Source organism: Elephas maximus, chromosome 7, assembly GCF_024166365.1.
Source record: "Elephas maximus indicus isolate mEleMax1 chromosome 7, mEleMax1 primary haplotype, whole genome shotgun sequence".
Taxonomy (NCBI): Eukaryota; Metazoa; Chordata; class Mammalia; order Proboscidea; family Elephantidae; genus Elephas; species Elephas maximus.
In genome coordinates this window covers 91,847,779-91,860,066 of record NC_064825.1, presented here as the reverse complement: position 1 = coordinate 91,860,066, position 12,288 = coordinate 91,847,779, and the positions used below count along the sequence as shown (strand labels likewise).

Here is a 12,288-nt window from a genome sequence, read left to right as displayed (position 1 = left end):
GGTCAAATTCCCCTGCTATGGATTCTATTCTGAGTACTTGTTCCAGCTGCAGTTTTCTATCTGGTGATGATTTGATTGATAATCTGTCTCTAGTACCAGTTTATGGGCTCCACAAGGACCTGTGATCCTATGATGGTTTGGGTTACCAATGTGTCCCCAGGACTTAGCCAAGTGCCTGGCACATAGGAGATGGTCAATAAATGTTGGCTGAATGCATCAGTCAATCACCGTCCTCTTCTCAAATGCAAGTTATGCTAGTCCACTGCAGGGCAGGGTCAGGGGTGTCAAAAGGACTACCTGAAATGTTAGGTCACCCTGCTTCCTAAAACCAAGGTGAACCCCAATACCTGGACATTATATCCCAAAAGGAAAAGAAGCAAGTCCAGCTCCTTGTGTTGATGGCTTTATCCTAAGCCTTTCATCACAGAGACAAGCGAGACTTTGCTGAAGGAAGAAAAGGAGAGGAGAATCCTGCAGGTCCCCGGCAGTGCCTATAACAACCCCTTCACCACCAGGAAGGAAAGCCCATCAGCATGGGAGGTAGTCTTGGACCCAGCAGCAGTAAGGAGCCTCCTGGGAACCTGGTCTAATTGCTGGCTGCAAACTTCAGAGAGTAAGGGAGGTTTTGGAAAGTGTTCAGAGAAGAACATCAGACAGACACAGGCTAACAGGTAGCCCTGGGGAAGAAGGAGTTAAAGGAAGGTGACTTCACCTCCAGAAACAGCCCACAAGGGAAAGACTTAGTCCCTGCAAAGCTGAAGGGAGTTTGAATGGAAGGTTCTAGATGACTGTCCTATAAAAACTGTCCTCTAATGTACCACAGGAGTTTAGATCACCAGAGGTATACAGGATAGGTATAAGAACCTTCCTAAAAGTCAGGGTCATTAAAGTTCTAGAAAAAAGATTACTGAGCCATGGTAACACAGATTCTCCTGCTCAGAAGAGAACAACAAAAGGCCATAAGAGCTGCCAGTCCCTTCTGCAGCAATGTGGCAGGGATGTACATATGTAGACATCCCACTAAACATGTAAATAAAGGGATGTTTGTCCAGCCATTGAAGGCTAGATCATATCTGTTGCCTTCAAACTTTATTTTATAGCAAAGGAACCTTCCCCCACCCCTCAACAAAATCTTGCTTGGAGTTCTAATAACATAAAATTGAAAAGTAGAGACGTTCTGGTTGAAGATGTGAAGGCCCCTTCGCTGTGTGGAAAGGCCCTGAGACCCAGACCCCTGGGACAAGGGGAACCCAGATAGAAGACCCTGGCCTGGTGCTCGGTCTTCACCCTCTGGGGCACAAGCACAGAAGCTCCGGTGATCTCTGTTCATCCCGTCTGGGTCTGTTTGTGAGCTGTCACTCTGAATGTGTCTGTGTTGCTGTCACTTAGGTAACAGACACTCAACTTCTCCCTTGGAAGGGCACTTGAATTTCCAGCTTTACTCGGTACCTTTTTCATAAAGCTGCTTTTCCACATTTCCAAGAGCATGACTTAATTACTTCAATATGAATAATGTGGCCAGGGACAATTTTCATTTTCCCTTCCCTGCTAGGCAGCAGCCATCTTCTACACCTGTGTACTAGCTTGACTGGAAAATGCCAAAGAGCCACTGTACAAACTTCCTGGTCAAAACAAGTCACTTAAAAATAAGGCCTTGGGTTCAGTGGATATTTATAAGGTCGAAACTGTCACAGGATAGATGTATTTAAGGAAAATAAGGCTACAGGTTCAGCCAACTCTCACATATACAGAAGTTAATTTTCTAATACCTGTTCTGTCAAAGGTTTGGTGAGCACTCGTGTGCCAAGCACTGGAACTTTCCAGTTGTCGGTGTCTCCTTGTTCTTCCTACTTTGTCTTTCTAGGAACCACTTCACTAATCTCTTTCTCAGGGAATGGGAAGAAAAAAGGAGATGATATGAAACCTAATAAGTTAGAGTCTGGAAGTTAAGTAGTCAGTAGGCTAGAGTAGGAGAATAAGAAGGAACCAATTTGTGTACCTGTTACATGCCAGGTATAATACTGCTCCAATTATGTTCCTTACACTCCCTACAACTCCAGGTCCCATTTTATCATTTTAATAAGTGATAAAAACCAAGGTGAAGGGAAGCTAATAACTTGCCAAAAGTCATCCAACAAGTAGGCGGCAAGCTAAAATCAGGACCCAGACTGGTGAGAGCTAACAGCAGCCCCTGGCAAAGAAATGGCGTTGGCCCGTTCTTGCCTTCGATGCCATCTCAGTCTTCATGCAGTGTTTTTCTATCCTATCAACTGGGCCACAAAATCTTTTAAGGCCAAGGAATTTCCCTTTGCCTACCAAATCATACCCCATTTAAGTGGGTGCCTGCTTAGTCTAATGTTCCCCAAACGGACGACTGCTGTCCTTTATGAGGTATTATAAAGGTCCATAGGAAATAGCAAGGAGCCCTGGTGGCACAGTGGTTCGGCTCTTGGTTGCTAACTGAAAGGTCGGTGGTTTGACTCCACCAGCTGCTCCATGGGAGAGAGATGTGGCAGTCTGCTTCTATAAAGATTTACAGCCTTGGAAACCCCCTGGGGCAGTTCTACTCTGTCCTACAGGGTCGCTATGAGTGGGAATTGACTAGACGGTGCTCAACAACAACACAGGAAATAGTGTACAGGTTCAGACCAGAGGGAGTAACAGGGCAGGATCCACAGTATAATTTAATCCCCTCAAAGGAGACCACCAGTAGGCATCCCATGGAGAAACCCTCCACTTAATAAGGTCTCCAAAGAAACCACCCCAATGCCACTTCATTCTTCTAAACAGGGCTCTGACTTGCACTGCCGTGGCTGCATCAAATCGATGTGCTGCCACCTAGTGTTGGAGAAGAAGCATACAAGGTGAATCGCTGACTTGGAGCCTGCCACTTTTGGACAGAGGCATTTCTTTCAGCTGTCCAGACATCAAAGGTTGAGTCACAGAGTCCCTGGTTCTATGAGGGCTGCCTTGGACTTGCCTTCACACAGTTTAATCTTCTCCTCCACAAAGAACAGTCCTTTTGCAAGAAGCTGGTTCTGCCAAAAGAGAACAAAGAACATAAGAGTTGGGCTATTTCAGAGCGCCAGAGACAAACCATCTTCCACTTCCAATGGGCAAGGGCGCCGAGTTCTAGGCACTTGTGTGCCAGGGACTCACGCCTCCAAGTTTAAGAGGCCTTTTGTGTTCTCGGAAGGCCAAGGCCTCAGGAGAAGACAATGGGACGTTCCATAGCAAAAAATGGAGATGACGATCACACCCAACCGCCACCCTCACCCATCAAACCAGGAGAAAAGTTTGAATGAATTCACTATTGTGGACAACCAACGTCCTTCAAACCCTTAATGACTAAAACTCAGAAAAGGGAATGTTGGGGCAATGAGAAATTATGCAGAAATAATAGATTTACTTAAAAAGATAAACTCAGGGTTTCTCACAATAGCATGAAAGTGACTACGCGCAAAATCTCTAGGACCAGCGAGTACGTGTCCAAAGGTGTGTGCCTGGGAAAGGTGTGGAGAGCAAAAGTTAAGTCCTTTTGCAACCGTAACTAACAAATGTTGAGTGTTCTGTGTATTTCAGAGGCTTTATATGCTTCATCTTACCCAACCCAACCCTCCCAATGATTGTTTCAGGTTGGTGATATTCTTCTTTGTTGATTGTCAGCTAGAGTAGAATCCAACTTTTCTCTTGTCCCACTCTCTGCTGGATGACACTGACACACCCCAGCCAGAGGGCTTCAAGCCAAAACCCAATTACACAGGATAGCAGCCACCTAGGAAATGATTTGGGACTTGGAACTGGGCCCATTGTTACTTAATGCATCCCCCCCACCCCATAAATGAACTTGACATGGAATAAACAGCACTTCAGTGAAGTGGTAGAGAAGCTGGGAAGTGAAAAACAGCTGACAGACCTATTTTTCCCAAGACACAGAAAAATAGGCTGCAAACAGGAAAATGAGGCTCTGCTAGGAACAATGCAAGCAAGGATATCTGGGGAAAGTCATCCAAAACCACCCTGTCTTCGGTGGGTGGGAAAGACCCAGCTTATCCTGGGTAATACCAGAGGGCAGATAGGAGGAAGCAGGGGGAGGCAGAGGAGAGGCTAGACTTTGGTGCTTTGGGGCTTGTCAACACTGTTCGCCTCCTGTCAAACAGGCATTTCCCGAACCCAGTCAGAGCGACCCAGAGAAATGGGTAACCAAGAAGGCTGAGGGGAGGGAAGAACAATGCTAATCCCATCTCTCGGAAGGATGAACTTTCCGCACCTAGTAGGGATTCTGTAAATGGTAACCACCTGTCACTTCTAAGAATTCACAGTGATGATGATGACAATAATAGGAAGAATGACAGCAGGGTCATTTATTGGTTTTTTTTTTACTCTCTGTCAGGCACCGTATTATACTCTTTTCATGTATTATCCAACATAACCTCTGCCACTAACCTATCCCGTTTTTACAGATGAAGAAACTGAGCCTCCAGGAAGCAAGTGTACATAGGGTCAAACAACTAGCAGATGTGAGACCAGAATTTGTACACAGGCTAATCTGAATACAAAACCCATGTTTTTTCCCTGTTACATCTTCTGGTTTCCTTTAGCAATAATAATAAAAATATTAAGATAGTAACGGCTACCATTTGTCGACTCCTCAGTATATGGCAAGGACTTTACATATGTCATTTCATTTAATAACCACACCAACCTTATGAAGTAGGTACGATGATTACAGGTAGATCACTACTAAGAAAACTGAGGTTCAGAGAGGTTAAATAACATCCCTAAGGTCACACAGCTATTACATGTTCTAGAAAGGATTGGAATCCAGACCTACCTGGCAGAAGGGCTGGGGCACTTTACCATCATGCTCTCCTGCCTGGTCAACCGAAGAGGCTTCTTATGTCTTTGCTCACAGGGAAGGAAGGCGGGGCCCATATCAGGTTCACAGATACTGTGGGCACTTGGCTCGGCAATCTCGACCATGTAACTAGGTTTTACCACCAGGCTTCCATGGAGCTGGGTCACCTATGCTGCCTCCTATTGCCCAATCCTGCTTTCTGCCTCCCAGAGGTACTTTTTCTGGGCCTTCCTTACCCCTGTTGTTGGTGGTGGCTGCTGAGTTGATTCTGACTCATGGCGACCCCATGTGTGCAGAGTAGAACTCCACCATAGGGTCTTCAAGGTTGTGCCATTTAGGAAGCAGATCATCAGGCCTGTCTTCCCAGGTGCCTCTGGGTGGATTTGAACTGCCAACCTTTCAACTAGTAGTTAAGCAGTTAACTGTTTGCATGACCCAGGCTCACTCCTTACCACTACCCACACCTGATGTCTAGCAAGGTGAACACACGGTTGCCAGGTGAATTCCCAAATGAGATATTGTATCCTACCCTAGCAGGGTCTAGCAGCTTTGTCATTCTGCCAACCAAGAACTTGTGTGATCTGAGAATTCTACTCCAGGCATTTGTTTCTGATGGTACCAATGTCTACTAAGGTTCCTGTTCTTGAGATGGAACTCAGGGGCCACCTCCATTTTTTTTCTTGTATGACTTTGAAAGGACAGCCATCATCTCTAATGATGTCTACATTTCTTGTGGACCAGGATGCCTTCCCAGAGAACAACAACAAAGTCATATAAACACCAATCACCTCTAGACCCAGAGAGTTCCTAATAAACCATTGCTCATATGTGTGGGTATGGCGAGGCCAGAGAGAGATCCGCAGATGGAGACTGAAGAGGGTTAGAAATGGGTTGTTAGCGCTAATTCTGCAGTTAGGATCGTTTCAGTGATAATTAAAAGAATGCATCTGAGGGTTTTTTTTACAAATTATTTTATAAAGAACCAGGTAAACAGTCTGTATCTAATTTTCTGGACACTTAAAACAAAATCCTGAAACTTCTCCTTACTAGGATTTTTTCAAGGAATGTCTTGAGAGCATTTTAACATTTGAAGTATAATCTAATAGATTTCATTTGTGCAACCAAATGGCCTGGGTTAGTTCCTTGCTCCACCACCTCTTGCCTGGTGTATGATCCCAGACAGACAGCCCACCTGCTCTGAGCCTCAGGCGCAGCATTGGTAAAAGAGGGCAATAACACAATCTTCCTCAAAGGCTCTTAGGAGAAGTAAATGAGTTAGCACAGAAAAAAGGCTTAGAGCACGCATCAGCATCCCCGAGGACTTGTTAAAACACAGATTGCTGGGGTTTCTGATTCAGTTAGTCTGAGGTGGGGCCTGGAAACTGGCTTTCTACCATGTTCTCAGGTGATGCTGAAGCTGCTGATCTAGGAACCCCACTTTGAAGAAATACTGGCTGAGAGGCGCACTGGGCTTGAAAGTGTTAGCTGTCATTACTATTGCCATTATTTCTGATCTGCTTATAGCTCTGAAGAAGATCCCTGGGTGGCAGTTTGTGCTAGACTACTACTAACATAAAGGTTGGTGGTTTGAGCCCACTCAGCAGTGCTGTGGAAGAAATGTCTGGCAATCTGCTTCTGTAAAGATTGTTGTTGCTGTCAAGTCCATTCCAACTCATTGCCGCCCTACAGGACAGAGTAGAACTGCCCCATAGGGTTTCCAAGGAACAGCTGGTAGATTTGAACTGCCGAACTTTTGGTTATCTGTAAAGGTGACAGCCAAGAAACTTCTATGGAGTGGTTCTACTCTGTAACATATGGGGTTGTCATGAGTTGGCACCCCACATGGCATAGCTTGAAACATTCAAATATCCTTCTCCCAGGCTCCAGACTAGTCCAACCCAACAGCAACAGGTTTGCTTTCTTTCTTATAGCTCTTAAAAATCCTCCAAGGAAGTTGCCCTGGTGCTTGCCATATGGAACAAAAACTGCCCAACCCTTCCAACTCAATCTTATCTTTCAGGCCGACTGAAATTCTGAATGTTTCCATTTATATTAACATTGGGTTTGTGGAATCTACCCCTCTCCCATTAGTACCCCAAACCAGGCTCCTGCCATTCGCTGCCTATCCATTACCCGTTACCCATTGCTGCTGAGTCGACTCCAACTCATAGCGACTCTATAGGACGGAGTAGAACTGCCCCATAGATTTTCCAAGGAGCGCCTGTCGATTCAAACTGCTGACCTTTTGGTTAGCAACCATAGCTCTTAACCACTACGCCACTGGGGTTTCCATTCATTGCCTAGTCTACGGGAAATCATCCATTCCGTACATAATGGGTTCCTGAAAATACGTGGTCAGGTGGAACAGCACACTTACATGGTGTTCTGGTGCCATAGGGCTAAAAAGGATTATAAAATCCCTAATTACACTTCATCTTCAGAGCTCATCTTCGGGTGATATATTTTCAGCATTTTATACCTACGTGTTCTTTTCTTTCTCAATTGAATGTGCAATAACCTAAGTCCAATGAGGCTAAAGATTTGCCATTTCAGCATGCCTACTGATTTTCATCTTTATTTCAATTATATTAACACCTAGGGTTACCTATTTCAAGACTCGTTTTTCCACTTAGGCTCATAAAATATGGGAAGAATACAATAAGAATATTCAGATAATCACGCAAAACTCAAATAACGGCTGAGGAGATTAAGTATGGCAAACTGCTGAAAGGTAACCACTGGCTGGCCGCAGTCCAAGTGGCATTGCCTGCAATATTCAGGTGTCCTTCTCCCAGGCTCCAGACTAGCCCAAACCATTCTTTCCCCTCAACGGGGCCAATGGAAGCTTCTAGGCCATCTCAATGGTTACAAAGCCCACAATGCCTTTCTTCCAACTACAGGTCAAATTCAAAATACAACCTCTAACCTCCTCACCTTAAGAACCATCATCCTCTCTCCTGTCCCTCGTTTTCTCACCCCAACCCAGCCCCACTTGTTCAATGCCCCTTTGTATGTTGGCCCCAATTTTATATGTGGAATGCCCCTTACTACCCCCTGTTCACCAAATTCTCTCTTTTTCCAAGTGGGAGACCCAGGTTTGATTCCTGGCCAGTACACCTCATGCACAGCCACTACCCGGTCTGTCAGTGGAGGCTTGGGTGTTACTATGGTGCTGAATAGTTTTCAGTGGAGCTTCCAGACTAAGACTAGGAAGAAATACCTGGCAATCTTCCAAAAAAAATTGGCCAATGAAAACCCTATGGATCACAATGGTCCAATTTGCAACTGATCATGGGGATGGTGCAGGACTGGGCAGAGTTTTGTTCTGTTGTGTAGGGGGTTGCCATGAGCTGGGGGCTAAGTCAACAGCAGCTAACAACAACAACAACCATTTTGGGAATCCAGTTTCCTATCAGAAACAGTCCCAGGTTGATCAGACTAGAGCTGAGACTTTTTTCTCCCCTATTCAGTTTGGGTTTGGGAATCACAAAAATGATTTTCACTACTCTTTATCCTCTTCCCACCAAACCTTCTGTGAATTCTTACAGGTCCTATTTTGTCTGTATAAAGCCTATTTATTCTGGGCCTGTTTTCAAGTCTTTACCATCCATTCAGGTTTCCAGTTAATGCTGTGCTGTGTTTTACCTGTGGAGGTGTATCTATGTTCCTGCACTGTCTTCAGTTATAAACTCCAGAGTGACTGGGACCCTGCCCTATAAGTCCTTAATGAATATGCTCTGATAATGATGAGCTGGGGAAAAATGGCCTCCTGGGACTCGTGCAGATACAGGCAGAAAATGGAAATATGTATTTATCCTATCTGCAAGAATATTCATTAAGGGCTTACATATCTAGATCCATTTTCTGCTCAAATCTCCAAGAGTGATATAACAGCCATTACCAGGCCATTCATAACCTATTGGCAATTGTGGTGGCTGAATATCCCCTTTCTAAATACTAACTCATTCAGAGCCGTTTCCTGCAGTCTGAGTTTCTGTATCAAGCAAAATTCTAGCTCCACCAAAAAGAATTTAAGTTTCTGGGCTTGGGAAAAAGCTTTTAGCAAACATGACTCAGCCAGCAGATGCAGAATGGTAGAAAGTGCTCTCGGCAAACCCCCTGCCATGCCCTGTGCCACCCTGGTGCCTAATGAGGCGATAGAAAGAGACAGAACGTTTCACTCATCAGTTTCAAGTTATAAGGAACCAATTATTTCTCAGAGCTGTCGCTAGCATATAGAGTTCCTCTTGGAAACCCCAATTTTCCTCCCAGATGCAATTCAAAACAAGCAGAGGAAGAAGAAAAATCAATACTGGAAATGTCAAATATTTTTCCAGCCAGCGTCTTATGGAAATCTATCTATGCTTCCGCAGATCCAATGGTCTGTCTTCTCTGTGTGCAGGTACAAGATAAGAGCTATTTTTCTACCTGCTTTCCCCTGCCCTCGCCTCAGGGCATTTTCATTATTCTTCACTGAGGATATTCTTTCCGTGAGTCCTTCTTTAAAGCCGTAAAACGAAAATGTTCACTTTCAAAGACAGAATCACAAGAAGGGCTTTACATGCGGTGAATTCTGGGGCTGGGGTCTGAGTAGCAGGAAGAGACTTAACGTCTCTGCTGAATTCAGATGCCTAGAAGGCAGCCAAGGTGGCATTGGTGGCTCAGTGATAGAATTTTTACCTTCCATTCTGCAGACCTGAATTCAATTCTTGGCCAATGCACTTCATATGCAGCCACCACCCATCTGTCAGTGGAGGCTTGCAAATTGCTACGATGTTGAACAGGTCTCAGTGGGGCTTCCAGACTAGGATGGAGTAGGAAGAAAGGCCTGGCAATCTGTTTCTGAAAATCAGCCATGAAAACCCTATGGATCACAATGATCCATGAACTGCTCATGGGGATGGCACAGGACTGGGCAACATTGTCTTCCATTGGGCATGGGGTTGCCCTGAGTTAGGGGCTGACTTGATGGCAGCTAACTACAACAGCTGGAGGAGGCCAACGGATCCCTCTGCATCAAGAAGCCCAGTGCCAAAGGGCTCAGGTGTCCTTCACCTTTGAGAACAACCACGTCTGTAGTTTTGGTGTCTCGCCAGTCCACCCGTGAGATCTGTCCCTCATTCACCCCAAACTTTCCTCCTCCTCCTTGCTGGAGGAATGCACCTTCCATGGCCTTTCTGACTTTCCCTCTTAAAACTGCATCTGATTGTTGAACATGAAGGCCAAGTTATCGTCTCTAAGCCTCCCCTCCTGGATTTCCCTCACCTTTCCGGGGTTTCCTCTGTGAAGTAAATAGCTTTGGAACTATTGGGCTTTCCAAACCTGAGTCACTCCTGAATCCCTCCACAATCTGGGCCATAGCTAGGGCCACCTACTCTCTTATTCCTTGTATATGATTCTCTTAAATTGATCCACTTTTAAAAAATGTAAATATGTTTAAAATGGAAACTAGAACAATACCATTTACCTTAAACAGAATGTAACTCGATGATCAACTCAATGAAAACAAAACAACGTTATGCAATTTTAATTAGACACCACCAAAAAAAAAAAACCACTTCTGTCGAGTGAATTCCAACTCATAGTGACCCTATAGGACAGAGTAGAACTGCCCCAAAGAGTTTCCAAGGAGCGCCTGGTGGATTTGAACTGCCGACCTTTTGGTTAGCAGCCAAACTCTTAACCACTACACTACCAGAGTTTCCAATTAGACAGCACCACTAGCTAAAGATACTCAGTTTGAGGTTCTTCCCCCTTCCTCAACAAGGGAAAGTGCCAGTATTGGAGAAGCATAAAAGACGCAGGGGCCGAAACGAAGACTTTCCCCAATGCAATCAGGAGAGCTAAAGGAAAACAAGAAAGGGAAACACTTTCTAACACAAGGTCTCATGTTATTTAAAGCCATTGGACGCACCACCTGAGATCATCTTGGGCATCTGTGGTGGACAACTCTTCCCTCCATATCTCCCGCTCCCTCTCAAGAATGTTTATTAGGCATCTACTATGTACCAGACACTTTCTAGGCACTGGGGATACAAGAGAGAACCAGATTTAGAAAAGCAGGGGGGTGGGGGACCTCCGGGCCCACATGAAATTTAAAACCTACATTTTAAAAGACAGTGTCTAGGATATACTTCTTTCCTCTCTAGCACCTTAAACTAAGGAAAAACCCAGGTTCAAAACTGAGAAAACCAGCCCCCACACCACACCCCCAGAAAGAGACTCACATTCCGTAGTTTCTCTGATTATGCTCCCAATAGGAAATGACATGTTATTAGTTTTTAAGTGTCTGGCATGCTTTGTAAGCAGCATTTACTGCCCTCACAAATCTCAAGGCTTCCCAGATAAACAAGTCCCCACCTAGACACCCTTCCTCAACCCTCCCAGGGGTAGCCCCAAGGCCAAAAGAAGACTGACATTTAAAAGCTGGTTGAAACCACACCGAACTCTATTTTAAATGTCAACGAAGAAGGCAGCCCAGCCCCACAGGTTTCTACCGGACTGACTGAAAAACCACTTGTCTGTAGCTAGATTTAAAAGCAGTCACTAGAGACAGCAAGAGAAGAGAGTGAGGGCAAGACTGACCTTTAAGTCAAGGGCAACTGGAATGATTCACATTTGTGACTAATTATCTCTTTCTTAATCTTTGTGTTTGTTTCTCCCTGGACAGGAGCTTTATTTCAAGCAGCTGAGACATATGACCCGATTGAACTCCAGGCTTCTGTTGGGTGTTTTGTGCAGATTCAGAGTAACTTTTTTTTTTTTTTAAATAAAAACTGACATTTATCATTCTTTTAATGTGCACATAAAAATTTAAGCTTCCTGAATCTTAAAAAGAAAAAATAAAAGGATGCCCAAATCGTTAAACCTTTTAAGGGTACAGGCATGCATCACTTAATGTCCACGATAAAAAAAAACAAACCACATCCGTTGCTGTTGAGTGGATTTGGACTCATAGCGACCCTAAAGGACAGAGCAGAACTGCCCCATGGGGTTTCCAAGAAGCACCTGGTGGATTCGAACTGCCGAACTCTTCGTTAGCAGCTGTAACTCTTAACCACTATGCCACCAGGGTTATGTTCTGTGAAATGGGAAGTTATGTGATTTGGACGTTGTGTGAACACCATATTATATACAGGCAGTCCCTGGATTACAAACGAGTTCTGTTCCTAAGTCTGTCTTTAAGTCGAATTTGTATGTAAGTCAGAACAGTTAGGTACGGATCATATCTAATATCAGTCAAATGATCATCTTAGTATATAGTTTACCTTTCATGCATAAAAAATATTAAAGAAATACTTTCAGATACACGAAAACATCTTTCACATAATACCATAATAATGTTTTCATGCACATCGCAAAGCAGCATACATTTATTACAATTTACATACCGCAAATTTTTAATGTAACAGGCTTTACAGGGGTTGGGA

General features: G+C 44.4%; 1 protein-coding gene across 4 annotated transcripts in view; it reads right to left on the bottom strand.

The window, feature by feature from the left end:
* The window catches only part of PRR5L (proline rich 5 like), a 100,121-nt gene that overhangs the window by 34,386 nt on the left and 53,447 nt on the right, over positions 1 to 12,288 (bottom strand). For all 4 annotated transcript variants that reach the window (XM_049890886.1, XM_049890885.1, XM_049890888.1 and 1 more), the window contains one exon: positions 2,981 to 3,038. In XM_049890886.1, coding sequence (XP_049746843.1) covers positions 2,981 to 3,038 — 58 coding nt within the window. The remainder of the gene's footprint in view (positions 1 to 2,980; positions 3,039 to 12,288) is intronic.